The following is a 25,011-nucleotide window of genomic DNA, read 5'->3' on the forward strand; positions in this document are numbered from 1 at the left end:
GGTCATAAAAGGTATTAAGGTGAAAGCCATGCCCTATTGCCTTTATAAACTAATTATTATTTTGCGCAAAAGGTGACCACTGTTTACTGAAGGTCAAAGTTTGGGACCATTTTCCCAAAATACATAATGGATAAAAAGAATTACACACATACAGTATTTTACAGTCTTTTTATTACAGTGGCGCACACATAAAACCAATGTTTCCATGGAGTGTTTCCCTGCCTCATCTACGACCCTCAATGTAACAGTTCACTACAACAAATACTCACAATGCAGGTATTTTCAGTTGTGTTAAAACAGGAACTGACATTTTAAAGTTTAGTTTGTCTTGTTATTTGATTAAATACTTTTCACATCAAGAGACCCTTCCTTTCTGGCACCCTTTAAAGGGTTACAGCCATTGTTACACTGTTTGACTAAAACATGGCAGCTTGCTGTTAGGAGTATATGCTGATATGCAGGTTGTTTTTATTTTGCTACCTGAGGTGTCAGTGCAGACATTTTTTCACAACAGTACTTGAGAAGGAAGAAAACAGACTGAAATTCAAAATGTCCATGTATCCCTGTCTTTGAGCCAATGATGTACCAAATATCAGAGGCATATGCAAGTACACAAGTAGCACACAAAGCTACTAAACCAGCCATCTCGCTTTGATTTGGAAACTTCAGGTGTATAGTGAAGCTTAGCTGCTGAATGCACCCTGACTAAAAGCCATCATGTTTCCATTCATCATCATCATCATCATTCAGCTTGATTTGACTGTATTGACTGTAAATATTTTCACACACGTACATCAGAAATCAAATAAGAACTTCTCCAAATATATGAAAATGAGCAGTTTAGGTTTACGTCTTGAGACTCGTAGATCTATTTATCTTTTAAACTAAACTGTTAACAGGAATGTAAGACACCACAATGTTAGTTATTTAAATAGGTCTAGGTAGACAAAAATGGTAAATTAAAACTATGCATCAGTGCTTGTACTTCATGCCACCCCTGCATAAGTCAGTGCCCTACTTGGGCCACCCCAACAAAAAAAAAAAAGTCTGGACACGCCACTGCTTTATGTATTTCTCCTACCTAAAATGTTTTGGGATGGTAAGGGGATACTTGGCTTAAAAAAAGAATTCACAGTATTCATTGATGATGAAAGAAGTTTGACAACCACTAACTTATATCCCAAAAAGTGATTTTTTTTATTTGGCTCCTCTTTGCCTTGCTGACCCCTGATGATCCGCTGTTTTTCTGGGAGCAGAGACGGACAGAAAAACTGACCTGTGATCAGCCAAATACTCCTCCCACGCTTACAGCTCGACTGCGCATGCGCACCTGAAGCACTATGCTGTCATGGCCCCGTTCAGGGAGGTATTGTGCTGGTATGTTGTTGATTTTAATGCGTCTTTCTTTACCTATAGTCGTTACTTTTGTAAGGAAGCAACACACTCGGTCGTCACATATATATCTGTACTTTTAGCAAACTGAAAAACACGATATTTATCTGTTTTGACGATGTATGTAGGTGTAAGTTAGCAAGGCTAATGTTAGCGGTGTGACAACCCTGGCTGGTGTTTCGCTAACTAGTTGCAAACAAGTCGTTATAAATGACATGTTTGCTGTTGTTTAGCTGTCTAATACATAGCTGTGTAAGAATAGTCAATGGCAAGTTAATTGTCTTCATAGCAGGTGTGTTATTTCACAGGGAGAGAAGTATAAAGGCTCCATTCAGCAGGACACGGTTACTGATGGACAGTTGTTGAATTCAGGTAAGCTAACGGTGCTACGCTGCATACGTGTGTCTATGAAAGGCTCTGCACCACTCACAAGATTACAGAGCTGAAATTCATGTCTTGAAGTTATTAACTGTGTCTAAACAGCAGCCAGAAACCCAAACACACACTTAATTGTTTGTATATTAGTTAGCTGGCTGGCCCATTGCTCATTCTTGGTTTAACTGATGTTGTTTCTGCAGGATGAACGACATGAACCTGAGTCCTGTGGGCATGGACCAGCTCAGTGTGCCCTCAGTGAGTGCCAGCCACCTGGGTCTGCCCACCTCCCCCACACACAACCCCATTCCCACCCCAGGTACGGAAGACACTGCAAGCCAGGCGTGTTTGCATTTCACTTTTAATGCCTTTGAATTGGAAAAGGTTTTGTCTCATGCTCCAGCTTTTCTCTCTTTGCTGGAGTCAGTCTTGGTTTGTCATCTGCTCAATCTCTTGATTATGGTCCAGGCATGCCAGTGGCCATCCCCAGCCTGGGCCCTTCCCTGGGCTCCCTTCCCTCTGCCCTCTCGCTGATGCTCCCCATGGGTCCGCTGAGTGACAGAGGAGTCATGTGCGGCCTGCCAGAGAGGAACTACTCCCTGCCACCGCCTCCATACCCCCACCTGGAGAGCAGCTACTTCCGACACATTTTGCCAGGTGGGGTGCTGTTTGTGTGTGAGATGTATCTCGCTTTATTGGACATGCTCTTACTTGAAGACTAGTGTTCCACCTATTCCATTTTTAAAATGTTAATCAATTTCCATCTGTCTTTCCTACTGTAGGTATCCTGTCCTATCTGGCAGACCGTCCACCACCTCAGTACATTCATCCCAGCAGCCTTAACATGGACGGGACCCTGTCTGTTGCCAGCAACAACCCCTCAGGTCTGGATCCCTACAGTGGCCCTGGTGGCCCACTGGAGCAGGGCCTGGTGCCCATGGACTCCAGACAAGTCAGCGGCCAGGGAGACCTCCACCAGACCGGTGCTCATGAGCTGGACTCGACAGGATTGGCCATGGAGTCACGTGTCAGCAGCCCCATGTCCCCTGACCGGATGGGAGAGGAGCTGGCCACTATGGATGGAGTTGGGGTGGTGGCGGTGTCTGACACCCAGCAGCAGCTTGGAGGGGGAAGGCAGCCTCAGCCGCATGAGGGATTGACCGGGGTGGACTCATCTGGTGGGGTGATGCCCCTCCATGGACCCCCTGTGCTAGAACTGCCGGTGGTGATGGAGCAAGATCACATGGGGGGCAGAGTGGGGAACGCAGGGGGAGGAGGAGCAGGAGGACTTGGGGAGCAGCTTCACACAAACGGGGAGCTGAACTCGGGTGTTGTCAGCGTGGTGCTCACTGGCTCCATGGCCAACCAGGGACAGCTGGAGCCGGTGTCGCTCCATGGACACTCTGGGATGGGGCTGGAGGCTGTGAATGTGTCCCCCATCACTGCAGAGGTGTCACTGGGGCCAGAAAACAACCTGGTGCTGGTTAACTCCACCTTGCAGCTGGAGGATTCTACCTCCAACAAGGAGAACATGGTCACTGCCTACACCATCTGTGAGTGTGTATTTATAATTCTTAAAAATTGATTTGGGAATTGTGTTTTTTAGATCTGACAAAAGTAATGGAAATCATATACAGCTAAAGCTTTGGAAAATACTACTTATTTAAACAGCAAGTATTTGTAACAAACAGTCGTAGAACTGAAGTGAAATGATCTTGGTGTTCATCAAGCAAGCACTTGACACTGTTATCAGGCAGTGTCTATAAGTGTCTCTCACCTGAACCAGCCTTTGTGCTGTTGTTGTCTTCCAGGGTGTACACTTTGTGAGCGCTCATATACCTCAGACTGCCCAGAGCACGGCCCAGTCACCTTCATCCCAGACGCCCCTATTCAAAGCCGGGCTCGCCTCTCTCTGCCACGTCCACTGTGCCTGCGCATCTCAGTGGCTGACGAACCGCTCGGTAAGAGAATATATTACCTTGATAAAGGATTTTTGGTTTAAAGTGGCCCACTCGTGATTTAATTCCTAGATGGAATTTTACGTAGAACCAAAAGACATCTCTTCAGCAATCTGCTAATCTTATTCATTGACATTTATGAAACAGAGCAAGAGACGTTTAAAGGATCACAAAAGATTTTATGCACACAAACATGAGTATTGAGACACTTTCTGGGAGTCATAACAAAGTAAAATCACTGTCAAAATGTCCTCATATAAATAAAAGATTAAAAAGGATGTAGGGCTGGACTACATGGCAAAAAAAATGATAACGATAATTTTTTTCATATTGATAGACAGATATTTATCACAACATGTCATTTGATGTTACTGCCAGTTTAAAGAGTGTCCTGATGGGGCATCTGTGTCTTAGTGGATGGAGCAGGCACCCCATGTTCAAAGGCTTTGTCCTTGCCACAGCGGCCCGTGCTCGATTCCAGCCTGCGGCCCTTTGCTGCACGTCATTCTCTCTCTCTCCTCCACTTTCACACTTAACTGTCCTTTCAAGTAAAGGCAAAAACACCCAAAAATAATCATAGAGTATCCTGATAATGACTAAAGCCTGAAGGAGCCAGAGGGTTCACTAGTTAAACTGTAGAATATTGTTTATTTACGATATTTAATAGAATAACATTGAACTGTGCAAACATGCCTTGGTTTAGATTATATTTTGTGATAAAATGATATATTGAATACCATCTAAATGTAAACATTTAACTTTGCAAACATGTTTCATTTGACTTGACAAAATAGTACGAGTTAGCTTGCTTTGTAACATATATAAAAAATGGTGTGTTCAGTGGGAAGGTAGCTTTTCAAGTGATGGAAAAGATTTGTTGTGTTTCTTTTCTTGGTTGTCACTGACCGATGACATATTTTGCTTTGTCGCCTTTGAGATATCCAAACCACTTCCATGTAATTGACGTTGTGTTGCCTTTTTTTTGTCATCATTTTCCTCATCTATGGAGGATAAGCTGACTTTCAGCACTTCAGCATAATAAGCTCTGTGGCTGTGAGAAACAAACTGGGTGTGGGTTAAGAGGAGGCAGCAAGTTACATCACATTTTCTGCAAGTTTGTGTTCTGCTTGCTCAGCAGATATTTCATAAATTGCTCATTACTGTCTCATTTTGTTGCACTTATGTCTAATCGGGTGAGCATAGTTGTCTGACTCCAGTAAAATAAATCCCTAAAGTCTGTTTTATTCTCTGTTTATTTCTGCTGTGTTATAGACTGTTAGATCCATACAAAGTAAATACATCCATCATCGTTATCGACATGAATTTTATCCTGATCCCCTGTAGAGATCACCTAGCCCTAAGAGAAAGGTAGCACATACCACAAATGATTTGACAAAAAAAAACAAAAAAAAAAAACATCTGGTACAACATCAGTTCGATCACTGACACAATGTTTCTCCTTTCAGGAGTTTTTGCACGGGACGTCATTCCCCCAAGGACCTGCTTTGGACCAATGGTGGGCCAGCATTGTAGCAATGTAGATCTCTCTGACTGGCCAGAAAAGGACACACCACAAATATGGAAGGTCAGTGTAGTGGGTTGGTTGGATCTTGGGTTGTCACAGTCAATGCAAAAACCATTCTAAGTACATGAACCCATCTGTCCACTTCAGATGTACCACAACAATGTGCTGGAATTCTACATCGTGACCACAGATGAGAACGAGTGCAACTGGATGATGTTTGTCCGCAAAGCGAGGTATGAGTTCAAGTTCTCCTCCAAAATGTCAGTGCTTGTGATCAGCATTATTCAACATGCTGTAAGCCAGTTGTTAAACTGTTCGTCTGTGCTGTTTGTATATGTGTGTGTTTAGGACCCGTGAGGAGCAGAACTTGGTGGCGTACCCTGCCAATGGTAAACTGTTCTTCTGTACAACCACAGAGATCCACCCAGACCAGGAGCTGCTCTTCTACTACAGCAGAGACTACTGCAGGCTGATGGGTGAGATGACAGATGATTAAACATAGTGTAGTTTTGATTTTAAAGAAGCTGCTTACACCTTTTTCGTCGCCACAGGTATTCCTCAGGTGCCCGAGGGTCAGATCTGCCAATGTGGTAAAGAGTGCTCCTCCTTCTCTGAGCTCAAGTCTCATCTTAGCAGCCATAACAGTAACCACAGCCATAACCAACCTCCGCACAGCCACAGTCCATCGCAGCAGGACCACTCTCAGCAACAGCAACAACCACAGCAGCAGCAACAGCAGCAGCAGCAGCAGCAACAGCAAGAGCAACAACCACAGCAACAGCAACAGCAACACACTCACCAGGAGGAGAAGCTGACCAATGGGACCTCAAGCTCCTCCTCTTCCCCGTGGCCCTGCCACGCCCACGCTGCAGGACAAACAAACAGTGATAATAACAGCAGCAGGGGCAGCAGTAATAGGAACTCTAATAATGTTACCGTCAGAGCAAAAGGTCAGGGTCATGCACGGGAGAAGAAATTCAAGTGCAGCATGTGCTCCCGGGCGTTTATCACATCCACTAAGCTCAATGTGCACTTCATGGGGCACGTTGGGATGAAACCGCACAAGTGTGAATACTGCAGTAAGGCCTTCAGCGATCCCAGCAACCTCAGGATGCACCTCAAGATTCACACAGGTGGGTACAGGGATAACTGAAGTGTAACAGGTCTGATTTTTGGAAACCAAAAAGCCATGTATGAAAAGTCACAAATAAGATGTGTTGCAACAGAGTGAATGCACAGATTAAAAGCAGTTAACATTCTTGAGTTGATTTATACCGCTCTCATATCTGTCAAGTTAAACATGAAGCTACAGCTAGAAGGCATATTTTGTTACCATTGGACGCAGCCAGGCTAGCTGTTTCCCCCTGTTTCCCGTCTTTGTGCTAAGCTAAGCTAACCAGCTGCTGGCCTTAGCTTTATATCAAATGGGCAGACATTAAAATGGTATCTGTCTCCTCAACTAATGCTCACCAAGGAATGTGTTTCATGAGTGTCAAACTTTTGCTTTAAAACTTTTCCACTTCTGACTCTCTTTTTCTCCACTAACAGGTCAGAAGAACTACAGATGCACTGTTTGTGAGAAATCATTTACCCAGAAATCCCATGTGGCATCGCATATGCTCATCCACACCGGTGCAGAGAAGCTCAAGTGTGACCTCTGTGACCGGGCCTTCATCAGGAAACACGACCTGAAACAACACATGTTCTCTCACACACAGTACGTGACTTATTTCTTGCATTCTTTATAAAGCTGTAGAATTAAATGGTTATTTTATGAGTTGGACTTGGTAAAGCCAATGTGGAAGTGCCTCAAACCTGCATTCTTTCTAATGGCCAGTAGGGAGCGACTCCACCATTGTTAGTCTGATTGTATGCAAGTCTATGAGAAAATGTTTGTTTACCTCAGTAAACATTTTCTGAATGAGTTTATGGCAGGCCCCCAGGAATTGTGCCGGGCTTTGAAGACAATTTTTGTGTTGGCCAAATCATGGAATTACAATGTCAGGGTCCATCACGTGATGCCATGGGGCCTATAAAAACTTTTTCCCATAGACTTACATTTTGAAAGAGACATCTGTAAATCAGTGGATATCAGCTGATTTGTTAAGTCCAATAAGATTTCAAAAGTAGCAGAGCTGCAAAATTTAAATAATTTTATCCCAAAATTATTCAAGTCAAGTTAGCTGATGGCTAAACTCGAAGTAGCTGGCTCAGCCAGAGGAAGTCTCTAGTGCACCTGCTCTATGGGCCCAATGAACCAGAAGCAGTGCTATTTTTCGGCGTTATTTGCCACTGAGTTACTTTCATAGGAATAAACTGGTCTCACCTCAAATGCTGTATCCAGTTCTGTTTATACATCCATGGTTTATGGTCTCTATTGCTATTAAGTCTTCTTCAACATTCATTATGTAGCAGATACATTTATACTTTACTTTCCAATAGTGCTGTGGTTAAGATGTGGTTAGGTTTAGGCACAAAAACTACTGGAAATGCAGCGATGTCTTGGTGAAAACAACTGCTTTTTGGGAGCACAATCCTGCCTTAAAACACAGCAATGTCTCTGTAAAAAGCAACTGCTTTGCGTGGCACTTATCCTGGTGAAAACACAGGGATGTGTCAATAAAGTCACCCTCATTTGGTGGCTAAAATCCACTGGAGGATGCAGCAATGACTCACTAAAACAAAACTGATATACTTTACTTTAAAAATGTTGATATGATAGGTATAAAAGTACAAATGTTATGTATCCATGGTTTGCAGAAACGTACAATTCCAACACTTTTTTTCTTATGACTTGGCTGCCCATTTAGAGTGAAATAGAAGATAAAGCAGAGTATGTTTTAGGTTGTGGCTACCTTATGATTGAGAAGTCGCCACCACAGCTATCTCCTCAGGTTCTCAGTCAAATCCACCCCTCACTCCTTCAGAATTCCAACCCCTCTTCCATATATGATCACACAGTAGTCCACAAACCAATGGGTGACGTCACGGTGGCTACTTTCATTATTTTATACAGTCCATGGTTGGCAGACAAAAGGATTGTGATCTATTTTGCACTGACATTTTTGCAAAACAGATCTTGATCTCTTGAGATTACCTGATGAATAAAGGTTAGATAATGCGTATACTGTTTCTAAACTCTCTCTTTTTTACCACAGTGAGCGCCGGATACAGTGCCCAAAGTGCAACAAACACTTCCTCAAGACCAACCACCTGAAGAAGCACATGAACTCTCACGAGGGCCGAAGAGACTTTGTCTGCGAGAAATGCCACAAAGCGTTCCTCACCAAATACCACCTCACCCGGCACCTCAAAATATGCAAAGGGCCCAAGACGGAAAGGGCGTCCCGCAAGGAGCAGGATGTGGACGAGGAAGAAGACGAAGAGGAGGAAGAGGAGGAGGACGGTAGGGGAAGAGGAGGAGAGAGACTCGCCGACTCAGGCAGCAATGAAGACTGTGGTTTAGACGTTGGAGGATATAACTCTGAAAAGTCCCTGTCGCCCCCTCATTGACAACACTGTGCCTCTTGAGATGTTTATTTATTTAAATACTGATGTTTACCTCTAGTTTTTGCCAAATATCAGTTACTTTCTCAAATATGAATTTGCAACATCTTGCCTAATTAGTGCATATTAATTACCACATTTAACATTATCGGAATTTAACAATCAGTATATGTTTAGTCTCACATGAGCATATCAGAGCTGCTAAAATAATCTTTGTCACATAATAAGCCAACCGATAAAGATCTGACGCTTCTCTCTCTTCATGTAACTCAGGCCTGTGTCATGTTGGTTGATGGGATTCATATAAGCTATCTTTAACTCCTTGTTATTCCATTTCTCTTTTTTTGACTGACTCAGTAACATGGGATGAATGGCTGATATTCATTTGTAGTTGCACAATAATGTCATTAATTAAAATTTCTGATGCCATATTCTTGCATTTTAGCCCTGATAATGTGTAACTGCTAAAAGGCCTGTACTTTTATTCTTTATTTATTAAAAGCAGGTTTTGCATTTGTATGTATATCTTTTTAATTTAACATTTCTGCGTGAATGGAAGTGAGCCTCTTGAGGACAGGAATCTGGGCATTAATGTGATATTCCTCATTGTGCAAGTGTTGATTTACTGTTAAAATCTCCATCCTATCTGTTGCATTATGTTTTAATAAATGACATTTACAGCTGTTTTATGTTGACTGATATACATGATAGAGATGAAAGCATACATTTTCTTATGTCTGTATTGGTTTTGAACATTAATTAAACCATAATTTTTAACCATGATGATCAAATGATGAAGTCCAACGCATGATCACTTGGCGCAAAACCAAATAGGTAAAGTAGAGAGCAGAGGTGTGGACTGCAGTCATGAATTTGATGACTTACAATAAGACTTGAAAATCAAAAAAGACTTGCAGCTTGATTTGGACTTGAACGCCAGTCACTCATGACTTCACTTGGACTTAAGCCCTTTGACTTGAAAATATGATTCCTTCCCCCAAGCCAATTCTGGAAGAGAAACTACACTTTATTAAACAATTTTGTTTTAAGAAATAAATACAAGTTTAAAAAGCTTTCATGATTTTGGTAAATTAAAGATATTACTTGGTTGCTGAGATGGCACTAAATTTGTGGAAGAGCCAGGAGAGCGCAGTATGACTTGTTTAGTACTCGAAACTCAAAGTTAAGGACTTGGGACTTGCCTGTCTCCACCTGGGACTTGAGTGCAAAGACTTGAGACTTGTGACTTTCTAAACAGTAACTTGATCCCACCAATGATGGAGAAACAGCGCCCCCACGTGGTCGCGTGAATACCTCACCAATATAATTTTTGACTGATAACAGGCCATGACCAACAAATAAATAAATAATATAATATATAAATATAATTAAATCACTTGGTCCCACAAGTACTGCACTATTTGAGGAAAATATTTAAACTCGGGAAAAAAACAATTAAATACTTTTTATGTAAACATGACCAATTTTATAACTGTCGATATTGTTATGGAAAACATCTCAAATAATAATAATGTTATTAACTGTTACTTTATTCCGTGACTATATTCAGTGTAGCTTCATATTTAGCGGCTTTGCTCAAGGGACCGGAAGTACTTGCAGTAACTTCCGGATAAAATACGAACTATGCAGCGGTGCAGTTGTCATTCACTTCAGCGTGGTATGAAATATCTAGAAGTTATTATCTGCATTTTTTATTTGTATTTTTGTCGTATTGTTGTTATACAGTTATGTATTACTGGTTGTTAGTTTTACACTGAAACCATACTTTCCCCGCAAATTCTGTATTGTTTATATTTAAGCTAGCTAACTTTAGCTAACCGTTTTGCTAGCAGGTCGGGTAACTGTGGTGTACCGTCAATTCTAACTGTTCAGTAGGCACACAACAGTGTTGTGTGATGTCTAGCTAAAGGATACTGATTTGTTCAGTAATAAACACACGCTACGTGTTAGTCGTAACTTTTAAGATGTTTTAATCTTCTCTTGAATGCAGCACACTGTGTACTCGTTTTGCCTCACAGTGTTTGTCTCTGCTGCTTCCTCCAGCCTGAACAGAGCAGATGAAACCATGCTGACCCCAGGAAAGGACGGGATGCCCAGTATGATAGACAGGGCGCTGAGGATGAGGAGGGAGGAACAGGCTCGTCAGGTGGTCCTGGCCTGGGCTGTGCTCAACGTGTCTCTTGCTGGGATGATTTACACTGAAATGTAAGCCACGCTGAGTTCAGTAATGTAGCACTAATTAACTGTTCCACCACTCCCATCTCACCTCTTTCAGTGCACAGTGAAATGATATATGTCTCTCTTTTACTTTTGTTAGGTCAGGGAAATTGCTGAGCCGATACTACAACATTACCTACTGGCCTATCTGGTACATTGGTAAGGTCCCTACTCTTTTATTTATTTAAAGGGATAGTTAAGAAGTGGGGTTGTATCGGGTACTTGTCCATAGTCAGGGTGTCACACATGGTAAATGTCAGTTGGCACGCCCCCAGTTTGGAGAAGCAGGCTGGAGTCCGACACGGAAGCCAAGCAATGTACTGCTGTGGATGGGGTCAGCAACAAAACATATTTTAGCCATCTAGAAAATATCCCACATAAAAAAATCAGTAACACAGTGTACGCTGTACTGAGAGTATTTCACTCTGTTACCTTTTCCGTCAGGCAGTTTGTTCCCAGGGTGGAGTGGTTAATGCCTTCAGTTCCCCATCTATGCTCTCATTGAATCCATCAGTCTCCATTGAGAAAAACAGCAATTTTATGTCGTGGAACACAGGAGCTCCTGGCCTACAGCTGTTTTGATCAGTTAGTCAGTTTGTGTTGTTGGGTGACTTTGGTGAATCGGAACTAACCCTTTGAAACGTCAAAGTCACACAATAACACAAAGTTACTAACTGATTTAAGCAGCAGTAGACCAGCAGCTCCTGTGTTCAGCAATGTTAAATCACTGTTTTTCTCAGTGCAGCCTGGCTTTGAATAGAGCAATATAGTTGCTTCATTTTCCTGTTGAAAATCACTGTTTGACAGTAAGGTAAAGCAGTGAGAACATAGATTGTACACTTAAACTGATAATGATTTTTTTTAGGTGGCTAAAATATGTTTTGTTGTTGACTCCACCACAGCAGTACAGTGTTTAGCCTCCACGTTTGACTCCAGTCTGCTTCTCCAAACTCTGGGTATGCCGACTGACATTTACTGTTTGTTACATGCTGTCTTTGGATAAGTGCACCATACAACCCCACTTCAAAAAATCAGAACCATCCCTTTAAGGATGTCTACTGGAGTTGAAAAGCCACAGACACCAAGTGTTTATAAGTACGTCCTTCTCTTCTGTCCTTGTTTACAGAACTGGTGCTAGCCTCTCTATTTAGCCTCAATGCTCTTTTTGACTTCTGGAAATATTTCAAGTACACGATGGCTCCCGCCACCATTGCTGTATCCCCTGACCAGCATCGCCTCTTGGGTCTGAGAAACACAAGTGAGGCTCTATTTTATCCCTGCAGAATTTGTATTTGTCACTTATTTTTTTTTACTCATTGTAAGATAGATGTACACTCAGGTCCTTGGTTTTCAGTATGGTTCTTTTTAAGTATGCGGGTTGTTGTCTGTCACCTTGCAGGTATTCAGGCCTCTCCGCCTCAAAAGCCAGAAAAAAAGGAGACCCCAGCTCCAGCCCAGTCGTCTCCGCTGCAGGGCCAAAGCGTGCTGAGCTTCAGCCCCTCACGGCAGGCCACCACCAGCCCCAAGTTCTCCCCCAGCTGTGTGCCCGGGTACAGCCCTCCTCTCAGCAACCCATCCACCCCAAGCAGTGCTGGAGGTCCTTTTTCCCCCTCAGTGGCCTTTGGAAAGGTACATCCAACACATCACTGTAATCTGGCCTAGCCTGGAGTTGTGTGGTGGGTCAGTGTAATAAACGAATTTCCTCAGAAGTTATTCTTTACATTGAGAGCATTCTGTTCTTCCTTTCTTAGGTGTTGAACTACAGTCCCTCCCCTGGCTCCTCTCCCTACCCCAGTAGCATTGGACCAGCAGAAGGCTCCAGCTTGAGAGCTCGATATCGCACGTCCCCCTCAGTGTTTAACTCCCCTGGAAGCAAGGAGGACTACATGGAGGATCTGAAAAGCCTGGAGAGGTTCCTCCGCACAGAGGAGGAGAGGAGTCACCGCAGCCAGCTAGGTACAGTATAGCAGTGTTGTAAGAACTCTGAGTCAATGTGGACAAACACGTAGATGTATGTCATCATAGAATGATGTCATAATGAACTGATGCTCACTGTAGGGAGTCCAGAGTCTGTGTCTCCGAGCCACAGCCCAACATTTTGGAACTACAACCGCTCAGTTGGAGATTACGCACAGACCCTAAGGAAGTTCCTGTACCAGCCAGCCTGCCGCTCTCAGGCCCCGTCTGCCCACAAGGATGAGACAGACTTGGGCTCCAAACAGGCTGCAGAGGAGGTTAGTAAATAAACATCGTTTTGTGCCCTCATAAAACAATGTTTTTCACAGTGAGACATGTTTGGAATGCACAATAATATCGGCACATCGTTGTCAGATAAAGGCTTTAAAATGAAATATCAGCATCTGCATCCCTAGGCCATCTGTGTCTGTTGGTGTCAAGGGATGAATGCATGATTGTCATGAACTCATGTCTGTTTCCCTTCCTGTTATGTAGGTGTGGGCCAGAATCACAGCCAGTCGCCCTGTTGTGGACCGCATTGACAGCTGGACGGCCAAACTTAGAAATGTAAGTGTTCAAACACATTCACAGAAATACGCACTAAAAACACAAGTTAAAAAGTTTGAAATGAATTCCATGCATTAGTTTTGTCACAAACCTTCCATCTAAATGTGATTTCAGGAAGTAAACAAATCTCTTTGTGTTTATGTCAGTGGATCAGTGACACCATCTTGGTCCCCCTGGTGAAGGAAACAGACTCTGTCAACAGCCAGCTCAGGAGGATGGGCTGCCCTGAGCTCCAGATAGGAGGTAAACCATCTGCAGAGAATATGAATCGTGACAAATGTGCTTTGTCCTCACACTGCTGTTGGGTTTCATAAAAGGGGCCAGTCATACAGGACCAAAGAATATAAACTTTTGTCTAAGAAATATTATATTTTTGTAAGTATCATTATGTAAATGTCAGAGAATGAAAATGTTACAGGTCATTCATGCAACTACAGTGAAAACTAAACCTTTTAGAAACTTGAGTTGTATATGTTTTATTAGACAAAAACATGATGAAATAAATAAATAACATTTTGATATCTAAATCAACGTGCAAAGTTAAGTTAAAGGATTTTTTTCATGGTTTATTCTGTCAGAAATGAAAATTAATATATATACCAGACAAGAAAGCAACATGTTTAGGGAAGGGAATACCACACATTTCAAGTTGAATGAAAAAAAAAAAAAAAAGGAATCTTAAAAATACGGACATTACAGTAGTTGTACTGTGATTTCAGTGTATTCTTCTTGTGGTTTCTCTCACTAGTTTTCACTCTTTCCTCCACCAGAGGCCAGTATAAGCAGCCTGAAACAGGCAGCAGTGATGAAAGCCTCGTCCATCCCCACGATGAACTCTATCGTTCAGTATCTGGACATCACTCCAAACCAGGAGTATCTAGTGGATCGCGTAAAGGGTAGGTTCAACAATACAACTCATCAAAAGTAATGTGATGCTGTGTGTGTAAATATATTTCATAGAGGTATGAGTTACAGTGGAGCACATTTTTAATTTCTTAAATGTGTTTTTTTTTTTTTTTTTTTTTAATATTCTGCCCTGTCAGAGCTGGCCCACAGCGGCTGCATGAGCTCCTTTCGCTGGAATGGTGGCGGTGATCTGAAGAACAGGAAGTGGGACACAGACCTCCCCACTGACTGTGCTGTGAGTCTACACAGTGACACATGCACACTGAGCTACTGATGCAACTAAATATATTCTTGATTGTCATCAAATCGTGGGGCGGCAGTATCTCAGTCCATAGAGACTTGGGTTGGGAACTGGAGGGTCACTGGTTCAAGTCCCTGTCCGGACCAAATATGGAGTGTGGGCTGGTAGCTGGAGAGGTGCCAGTTTGCCTCCTGGGCACTGCCCTCAGCAAGGCAGTGAACCCCCAACTGCTGGGGCTGTCCGTCCGTCGGCAGCCCCCTCACTTTAACATCTCTCCACTTAATGCATGTATAGGTTCTCTGTGTGTGTGTGTGTGTGTGTGTGTGTGTGTGTGTGTGTATGTGACAACAGAGTGGGGAAAAAGTAATTTCCCCTCAGGGATTAGTAAATATCTCCTTCCTAAAAATCCACATCACATGACTCCAAAGGGTTCGAAACTTAAAGTCAGACATTTAAAGACATCAAATATCACGTCTTTAAATGTCTGTTTTTTGTCTGACATTCAGTTTCGAACCCTGAAGATATTTAGTTCCTAGTTTCGTATGTAAAGGGAGTATGACTGAGCCTTGAGGTTATTATATCTGAAGTGTTTGGTGGAAACGCGGCAAAAAAAGACAAAAAAAATGGAGTGGATCTGGTGGAGAATTATCTCTCTAGTAACTAAACCACTCCATTCATTTGGCTCTTTGATTTGTATTTTCATGGAGCTTTGTATTGAATGCACAGAAAGAAACTTTATAAAGAAAGACATTTTATTGTTGCAGCTGTGTTTTATTCTTGTCACCCAATGGTTTCTTAGTTTTCTTATCTACAATCATCTATATGTGAGACAGAGCCTCATTCAATATTAGTAAGAGAGCAGGCTCCTCAGGTTGGGACTATATAGGATGACAGCTTGTTCCACTTCTCAAATACATGCAAGTGTGTCAGTTTACAGAAGACCTAACAATTATGTGAAATTCAACATGGCGTTCGAGTCTTCTGACTGCAGGATCTGTGCTGCAGACACAAAACAGTAACAGTCTTGGTGGCTCTCCTCATCAGTGTGGGATCACTGGCCACATCCCTCTGCTTAATACTGTGTCTGTCCCTCTAGATCCTCATGCATATGTTTTGTACATACTTGGACTCCAGACTGCCCCCTCACCCAAAGTACCCAGATGGGAAGACTTTCACTTCGCAGCACTTCAGCCACACCCCAGACAAACCTGGTACGTAGACACACGGACACACATGCATAGGTCAAACAGGAAGGAAAACAATAAAAGGCTTGTGATTTCACACAGCATTTACTTTCTGTCTTGCTCATGCTGTTTCTGCCCATGTGTCCCTTTTTGTGTTAAATCTCGATAGATGTTACCAAGGAGAGCCTCTTCTGCATCCACCAAAGCAGCACCACTCCCCCTCACTACCAGCTCATCTACCAGGGACACATCTACAGTCTGCCCAAGGTGACAGCAAAACAGTGCTCTCACACGATTTTTCAAAAATAATTTCTCTATTTTTCAGGCTCTTACAAAACAGCGTGCGCTCTTAATTTGCTCTCATCGGCTTAAACTCAAATCCAAAGAGAGGACCATTTTCTGATTTTGTAGCCTGTAAAGTTGTGCTATTTATAGGTCTCTCTAAAGTGGCACTTAAAATCAAAATAAGATCAAATCCTCTTTATTGACGCTGTTAAGGACTGCACTTGCCAAATGCTTGTAGAACGCAGAATAACATGCAAAGGCTGTAAAGTAACAGGGAAAAATAAGAATTAATATTCCACATACATCTGCATATTACTGTGCCGGACAGATTTTTCAACAGAACACACAAAACATTTGACAAATAAATGATTTTCAGCGTTGTGTAAGATTGCCAATAGTTGTTTTCTTACAGGGTCTTGCGGTTGAGATCCACAGGTAAAATTTAATGATACTTGGGCAAAGATAAAACTGAATGATAGCTATTTTTTAACCTTAGCATCTTAATGTTAGCTCATAAGCCCAGTGCTCACCCCATCCTCTGATTTTTCCTCTTAGTGAAGAGTTTAAATAAGGCTATGTCACGGTACAGGGCTTAGTACAAGTGTGGGCAGCTGTGGCTCAGAGGTAGAGCGGGTCATCCACCAATTGGAAGATCAGTGGTTTGATCTGCATGTCGAGGTATCCTTGAGCAAGATACTGAACCCCAAATTGCTCCCGATGGCTGTTCCATCTGTGAGTTAGTGCAACCAATAATGTCCAACACATGCACGGCGGAACAACATGAAACATAGTCACATATGCGAGACACAGGCATTTGGGGAAAAAAATGAGTGACATAGTGTTGTAAGCGTTTATCCTGTGAATGATTTGCTGCAGAGATCGGGTGACGATACATCATATGTTGACGATAAGGATGAGAACACAAACGCTATAGCTAGAGCTCTATCAGCAGCCATTGCCAGTAGTTCTGTGGGTTGAGAGGCGTGAGTGTGAGAGGAGTCAGGAGTAATGGGGCTGCAGTGTTGAGGGGTTCACCAACGAACAGCAGTGAAGTTTGATGTGGAAAAACCATGAATTCCAGTATGATCCTGCTAACAGAGGCTGCATAGCCAGTGATGGGATATGTATTGAATTTAGGACCACATAAGAAAGTGGCCCAGTTCTGTGTCACACTACTCTGTAGAAATCATTTCTGTTTTACATGAGAGCAAAAAAATTGGATTTGGGCCACACTTGCTTGTAATGTGAAAAGAGAATCTTACCTTACAACTGCATTTGGTCTTTGTAATAGACATCTCACTCAGACAGTTCATGATGTCTTCCTCTGCAGTTCCGCTCTGATTGCAACAACATGAACCCATCTTTATGTCTATTACAGGGCAGGAACAACCTGTTCCACACAATACTCATGTTCCTCTATGTCATTAAGACGAAGGAGTCGGGGATGCTGGGGTGAGTGCTTCCACCTCTGCTACTAAAATCCTGTAAAACCCTGGCTAGCTCATGTAGTATATGCCATTACAGTGTATAATGAAATATTGATTCATTTACAACAGAAAGGTCATACAGCAGAGCGCAGATTGCATTTTGATTTAAAATGATCGCTTTGACCTTGCCTGTAGGATAATTAAATCGCTTTTCACGCTTTCTCCAGGAGAGTAAATCTCGGCCTCTCCGGCGTGAACATCCTGTGGATCTTCGAAAACTGATGTGTCAACATTTACAAGAAACAAACAGCTGCAAGTGGATTTTTTTTCCCACAATGCTGTGTGGCTACACTGGCTGGAGTACCGCCTCAACACAAGGACCGCTCTGGAGAAGCAGCACTTAACTTTAAAAGACAATAAATGCATATTTTTGGAGATTTTCTCAATTTACGTGCACAAACTGGTAACACTCTGTATTGTCATTTTAAGGACACATTTCTGTTGCACCACAGTGTGTTTATAATGCACTGCAGAGCTGAGTTTTTAACATTGTTTGGTTTTCTGATTTTGTATTTTGAGAATGTACCAGCATGGCAGCCTTGTAAATAATATACCTCAGATTTCTCTGGTTAATTGTAAAGGGCTCGGACCCATTTAGCATGAATGTAAATACAGTATGTGTGTTCTTGACTTTTGTTTCTTCTGCTTCAATGTCCTATTGCAACTGGTATGTTTTGTTTTCCAGTAGTTGAATGATTGCTGTAGTAGGGATGCTCTTGACATGCTTGAAGTCACTTACAGAAACTGGACTTGAAGAAAACAAAAGTATTCTGTAGGAGTGAAGCTTCCCATAGTACTTGGCTGCGATGCAACACATAACGTACAGTGTTGATTCTTTTTGATATGCGACAGAGATAAAATGAGAAGCCTTTGAATCACCAAAGTCTTTTTTTTTGGAATATAACATCTTGTACAAAAGCCATTTGTCACATTTCAAACCTCCCGTGTTTTTTTCAATTATGCTATTTTACATTTGTCACAAGAGACGTGAAAATAAAATTGAGATATTAAAAAGAAACAGTTGAAGCATCTTATTTTTTTATATATATCGTTTTGACTATCATGGGCATCCACTTGGTGGCAATGTAGATCGTTTTATAAGATGTGACCTTATGCCTGGTCCCATTTTCTCATATGACATACTGCATATCCACCGCACAGAGCACTGTAATGTGATGCAGTGTCTTCTGCAGCAACGTCCAGTGAATGTCTTGAGACTGGTGAATAATACTGACAATTTATACGAATTATTCAAATAAATCTGTCAACATTGGTTGAGGACACACTGGGAAATTCCTTTATACTGTACAAGTGATTAAGTGTATCCTAGTGCTATGAGTTCATGTGTTAAACCAAGGATTTAGGACAAAATTAAGAAGATGCTGCATTTAAGAAAACCATGTAGACATTTTATATATGATTGTCCTGTGAGCAAACAGCAATATCTGGCATAAATCGCGTTTGTTTTGTAGTTTAGTGTCGTCCTCTTTTACGACAAACGCAATTTCCCATCACGCACTTCGCAGTGTATCCTTTTTGGCAGGGAAATGTAGTCTTTCCATCGATAACGAGTGCTTTTAAGCTAAATTAAAATTCATATGTCAGTTGTTTTGTTGTATCTCCATCATTTTGTCTAGTGTTTGGTACACCTGTGTGTGTGGCTATCATTGGTATTGGAGGTGGCACGTGAGGGACATCTTTAGATAGTTTGAGAAACTACACGGACCATAATGCATTTCGCCAGAGTCGCTCCTCCGCTCACATCCGCTCGACTCGCTATTTGTGTTGTAAAAAGGACTTTGTGAAACTGCAGCGATGTCAGTCCAGGTTGTAGCAGCGAAAATGGCAGAGGTCGAACTCAAAGACGTCCCCACCGGTAAAGACTTACCGGCCGGCTCCCCGATGACACCGACCTCGGAGGGCAAGACTCTCGGCAGAGTCGACCCGCACGAGGCCGGTTCCTCCGCCGCTACGACCCCTCCAGCGGAGCCCTCCGCGAAAGCCGGGGAAGGCAGCCTGGGTATGCTCACCCCGAACCCCGCGAAGATGCCGCAGGCGTCGGCTATGAAGCGGACGGACCCGCAGCAGAACGGCGGAGAGGCTTTTGTGAACCGTGACGGTACCGTCGCCGAGGCTCCGCGGATGAAAAAGGCAAGTGAGACAACATTCCCCCCTCCATAGCTAACGTTACTCTACCCTCGGTGTTATTGGACCACCACTAAGCAGCTCGCCGCAATGAGAGCTCCCTGGGAAAGCTCGCATTGTGTGACGATGCTAACAGGCTAGCTTCACCCAGAGCTGATTCAGCTGTGTCGGTTAAAGCCTTTAATAACAGTATTCGGTGCTAATAACACTGTGGTGGGTGCAATAAGGGCTAAACACTGTTTTAAAAATAGGTGTACCCATTTCGTTTAGGCTGACATGGCTAAATCTTTAGGGCATGAGCCCAGTAGCTGGATAAAAGTGTCCAACTGTTCTCACAAGTTTTGCAGAGACTGAGAGCTGTGGTTCCCTTTGTAAAATCACAGCTCATGCTTATTTTTGGAGCTTTGTAGATGTGTGGCTGAGATTTATCAGTCGCAAAAGTAAAATCCGTTATCTTAACCTTTACACAAAAAATTATAAACTGAACATTTTTTAAGTTACACATGATACAGAATATGATGCTAGCTAAAGTAACCACTGTCAGTTACTTGAAAGGCAGCTTTAAGTGCTGTGTTAGCTGATGTATTGTTGTTTTCAGTAGCAGCTTTGTTATCTTATTTGGGAAACATTTGTGATGTAGCAAGCTGGCTTAAATACAGTCTGTGCAAGTGACAGACTGCTTTACTTTTGCATCTGTAAGGTAGCTCAAATGACCTTTGCTCCCTGCTTGACCTCAGGTTAGTATATTGAATGTATTTACAGCTCACTGCTTAGCATAGATCCACCGGTAATCTTAGTTTGATTGATGCAGTAACACCCAATGTGTGTGATCTAACTGAGACGTAACATTAGTCTGTAATCCTTGACCCCTGAGCGCTCCTGTCACCTAGTTTTCTCAAGCCTGATTTAGCCTCTAGATCACCTATACTTGAGTGAAGGGAGTTCCTGCCCTTGTGGCTTAATTCAGAGGTCACACTGACTTAACATGTCTTTTTCTCAGCAGGCAGGGATCCAAAAACTGCTCGGCTGTGGTTGTGACCTAAATGCATCTTATCTTTTTTGTCTCTCGCAAAGTCTTGATTAGGACCGTAGTGGATATGAAGGGCAAGGTTCAAGGAAAGAACAAATTTTTGATAAGGAGTTCTTTGAGGAAGCTTCCAGCTCTGTCCCTTTGATCAGTTATTAGTAACAATTGACAATAATTTATAGCCTGTGGTCACTCCAGTGCATTAATTTATTTTAGATATGCACATGGAGAGACTGATTCATTGACTTCCTGCGGCCGTGTGATCTTAACAACCCCAAAATGGGCTTGTTGTTGGTTTTGACATGGACTTTCCTCATTGTGTTGGTCAGTTTCTGCTCCCCCTGTGATTTCAATGTAAAGTACATGTTAAGCGTGTCTTAACTTGTTTTGGAAAACCAAAACGTTGAATGACTTATCAGGGTGATACCAGTTGGCGTCAAACCAGTCGGATGGGATACATCCACCACTCACACCCCCTGCCACGCACTGACAGTGATCCTATCCCGTTAGACAACCCCTGAGGAAACCCCAATAGGAGCAGAGCTGGATTGTGAGAATGGACTGCGCATCAACAGCATTTCAGAGGAGACTGCTTTACGTACCAACTGTTACAGCAAGTAGACACATGGAAGTACAACAGCAGTCAGGAGCACTGGACGAACAGGCTGATCCACAATTGGTGGACGGCCTGAACTTGGATGTACCGGATGGCAACAGCCACATCTGGATTATTGAGGAGACCAATTTTGCGTACAGGACCATGGTACAAAAAGTTAATTTCAGAATTACTACTTTATTTGGTAAAACATTTCATGATCATAAGTTTGTCATCATGTATGTCTTGAAAGAAGAAGAAGAAACTAGTATTTGGCTAGTCTGTCAGTGACAACATTTATATCATTAAACTTAAAATATTCAAATGCACAAATGCAGTTGATTTTATGTTGGAATAAACTTGTCATTATAGTTGTTATATATTTTTTTATTTGAAATTAAATGTAGTTACTCTGTTTATATTTATTAAGAACGTTTTTTCTGATGTTAATAATGAGAGCGATTTGTAGGATATTCTCTGTCAGTGCAGTCTATTTTAATTTAAAGAGATCATGTTAATGTAAAAAGACCATTTTAACCTAAAAGAGGGCATCTCTAAATTTTTAGGGGTCAAAGGTTGTTTTTCCTTATTCATATAATGCACAGACCAGTAAGCCTGAATAATGGATAATAGACACTCTAAATACACTGAGGCAGATTCAGTCCATTACGTTAATTTAAATACTCTGTTGTCACTGCATTTATCTGATCAACCACTTTAGTGTATATCCACCGGGACAGAAGGTTGCCTCTGTCCTATTTATAGATCACAAGGCATAGTGGGTCTTATGGCACACTGCATTATAGATATACGACCACAGCCTGGCCTTGCACATCTGCTGAATTCTGCTTATCCAGTGCAGTAAAGGGTAAGTGAAGCAGTGGAGCTGATGCAAGTATGCAGTCAGGCAGCAGTGTTGACTGACGGACTGGATGACTGGCTATCTTTTAATCCATGCCTTTATCATGTCGCCACATGAGGGGATTAAAAGGCCAGCTCTCTGTGGTAGGTGGGCCCAGATGTAAGCTTTTGGAGTCCAGTGATGAGTTTGATTGTAACCCACATGGCTTGGCACAAATACTGTATGTCCGGCTTCTGGGAAGTCCAGGGTGATACCTCCGGCTGGGAAGAGAGGGAAATTGGCAGGCAACTGGTTCTGCAGGCACCAGGCGTAGTTGTTAGCATGGCAACTGTTTGTGGTTCTTGGCTAAGAGGGGTGTGTGTACATTCATCTGGATCGATTTATTGATAATCAGAGATGCAAAGTGAAAACATTGATATCTTCATCTTCAAGATGCGCCTTTTTATATTTAAATTTCCATAGCACGTCTGTGTTACAGTTTCTGTCCAAATGCACCTCTTTCCTAAACATTCAAACAGCGCTTGTGACCTAGCACCAGGCAGACAATGGCAACTAGCCAAGAAAAAGACAACAAGGATACTTTCTGATATTGTCTAATTTTGATCGCAGGCCCCTGAATGAAATCAAAATCAAAATCATTGCAGACTCTGTGATATCAGCAAATGTCATATTGCTGTCCAACAAATCTGTATAATATCGAATCGTGATGAAACTTCTGATTTACATACTTATTGGCTAATGCTGCTGCAGGCCTTGTTTTAGGGCCCAGACACACCAAACCAAAATCAAAGAACTAGTGGTTGGCAAAGGCCAACAGTTGCATCACCTTATGTTGCCTGCGCCTTGGCCAAAAAGTTGAACTGAACACACCACAAAGACTGCAACAAACAGCCAACTCACATATAAATTTTACGCCTGTGTACCATCAGGTGGCTGTAGCCTGTATTCGTCATTCAAGAACAGAAACCGAAAGGATGGATTCAAGACGCTAGTTAGCTATTTAGCACATTAACAACACAACACTGACGTTGAAAGAACAAAGGATATTTACCTAACACTAACAGTTGCAAATCATTTCTGCTGAAGAGCTCAATGGCAAAAAATATAAAATAATAATCTCACCTAATATAACAAATTTGATCTCACAGCTTCTTGGTTTTTGTTTACTTTCCTCACTTACGTCTCGTTAACTGAGCTGAACTAACAATCCGAGTGATTTCAGTCACCAATAGGCTCCACTGGCTCTGACGCAAATTCAACATGATGAATCGGCAGCAGGTAACAAGGGCCAACTAGTGCCAATGGTGCAGGACACACTGCAAAAACTAAGGTGACACACTCAACTGACACTGACCAATGGCTGATGGTTGGCTTGGTGTTTCATATTAGGTTAGTGGGGCCACCTGCCTGGGGCCTTAATCGAAGAGGATTGTTTACCTGTTGGGCAGACTGACCAAACACAAGACTTTTCACTTCATAAGCCGTCATGGTACTGACTGACTAAACACTTCTTCCCTGATCTTCAACAGCAACCACCCAATTTCCCAACAGGTTTTAGAAAAGTATGCGTGGCGATATTTTTTGAATGACTCCAGGGAGCAGAGCGTTGGTAAGGTCATCCCTCTCCCGTGTAGTGTTATGTCACCTACTAAGCTGTTGTTCCTGTAAGAGCTTGCTGGTAAACAGGCTTACAGTGACCTGTGGCTGCTCTATTCGGGAAGAGAACTTTGTGGAAGAAGACGTAATGTATTCAGAAAAACATGGGATTTAATGTAATGCTCCACTTTCTCCAGTGTGATTCTGCATTTCCATCAGTTCTAATGTAGTCCCTCAGTATTTGTATTGATGGCATTTTCTTTAAACTTTGTCTGCTAGCCATGTTGTTACACTATAGTGATTTAATCCTGGTGGGACAGGCAGGCAGGTAAGCATGTAGAACTTGTTGAACCCATCTGAGCTAAAGGTAAATGGTTAATGAAGAAGTTAATTAAGCTAACAGAAGGCCACAGGGTGTAGTTAGCTCTGTAGCCAGCTTGCTTATTCACTTCCATTCGTAGTCTCACAACTACACAACGGTTTCTAGTAAAAGATAAGCAGTTACTGCTCTGTGAGTTGTCAGCATTCTCATCTTCATACAAGGTCACTGAGCATCTTCATCTGTCCGTGACTGTCCTGAGCTATAATGGAGAACATGTCACTTTCCTTCCCCTGTGCCCTCTCATTTATGAGTCACCTCCGAGACCGAGCTGGTCTGTACATGTCTGTGAGTGCATGCACAGTGGTTATCGCATGCACTTCCCCAGAGGATCCTGTCTTCTTTTATTGGAGTCAAAATGTGGTCATAGCCTAACCCTACTTTTGTCTTTGTTTAGTGGTTTTAAGAATATCTAATATCTTGGACTGTACAGGAACTTGTGTAACTTTGGCCTTGATAGTAATCAACAGTATGATTGGCTGTATTTGTTTACATTAGATTAGAGACCAACAGAAAGATGCAGGGTTTTCAACATTAAAGCCAGGAAGATGTAATTAAGTCATTTTACTGAAATACGTTTTTGTAAAGATCTGTTTCCCCTATCCACAGTATAACACAAGTGTAAAATTTATTTTCAGAGGAGAAAATGCCATCTTAATGTGAAAGGACATTAACAAACACATCTGGATTCAAAGTGAGTATACAAGCATTTGCCAGCTGCGCTGTCTTTGGCAGCAACATAAAAAGCGCCAAATGTCAGTATATTGCCAGCCTTTATGACACTTA

At 42.3% G+C, this 25,011-nt stretch overlaps 3 protein-coding genes across 4 annotated transcripts in view; all 3 read left to right on the forward strand.

The window, feature by feature from the left end:
- The first annotated feature begins 1,325 nt into the window (after positions 1 to 1,325).
- On the forward strand, positions 1,326 to 9,440 carry prdm4 (PR domain containing 4). Its single transcript, XM_049567307.1, has 12 exons — positions 1,326 to 1,377; positions 1,701 to 1,764; positions 1,971 to 2,086; positions 2,236 to 2,424; positions 2,550 to 3,320; positions 3,579 to 3,728; positions 5,192 to 5,310; positions 5,398 to 5,483; positions 5,599 to 5,726; positions 5,802 to 6,383; positions 6,799 to 6,967; positions 8,409 to 9,440. Exons 3-12 carry the CDS (start codon positions 1,972 to 1,974, stop codon positions 8,761 to 8,763), a joined length of 2,664 nt encoding a protein of 887 aa, XP_049423264.1. The 5' UTR covers positions 1,326 to 1,377; positions 1,701 to 1,764; position 1,971; the 3' UTR covers positions 8,764 to 9,440.
- A 938-nt stretch (positions 9,441 to 10,378) lies between these two features.
- tmem209 (transmembrane protein 209) lies at positions 10,379 to 18,639 on the forward strand. The gene is made up of 15 exons (XM_049567308.1): positions 10,379 to 10,435; positions 10,822 to 10,983; positions 11,096 to 11,154; positions 12,122 to 12,253; positions 12,395 to 12,624; positions 12,747 to 12,951; positions 13,054 to 13,229; positions 13,447 to 13,518; positions 13,665 to 13,761; positions 14,289 to 14,414; positions 14,562 to 14,659; positions 15,762 to 15,876; positions 16,019 to 16,116; positions 17,513 to 17,586; positions 17,789 to 18,639. Exons 2-15 carry the CDS (start codon positions 10,844 to 10,846, stop codon positions 17,841 to 17,843), a joined length of 1,677 nt encoding a protein of 558 aa, XP_049423265.1. The 5' UTR covers positions 10,379 to 10,435; positions 10,822 to 10,843; the 3' UTR covers positions 17,844 to 18,639.
- A 735-nt stretch (positions 18,640 to 19,374) lies between these two features.
- ahcyl2b (adenosylhomocysteinase like 2b) overlaps positions 19,375 to 25,011 on the forward strand; it is a 66,591-nt gene continuing 60,954 nt past the window's right edge. For both annotated transcript variants that reach the window (XM_049566560.1, XM_049566561.1), the window contains exon 1: positions 19,375 to 19,772. In XM_049566560.1, coding sequence (XP_049422517.1) covers positions 19,437 to 19,772 — 336 coding nt within the window. In that variant the 5' untranslated portion in view covers positions 19,375 to 19,436. The remainder of the gene's footprint in view (positions 19,773 to 25,011) is intronic.

Source organism: Epinephelus fuscoguttatus, linkage group LG22 (assembly GCF_011397635.1).
Source record: "Epinephelus fuscoguttatus linkage group LG22, E.fuscoguttatus.final_Chr_v1".
Classification (NCBI taxonomy): domain Eukaryota; kingdom Metazoa; phylum Chordata; class Actinopteri; order Perciformes; family Serranidae; genus Epinephelus; species Epinephelus fuscoguttatus.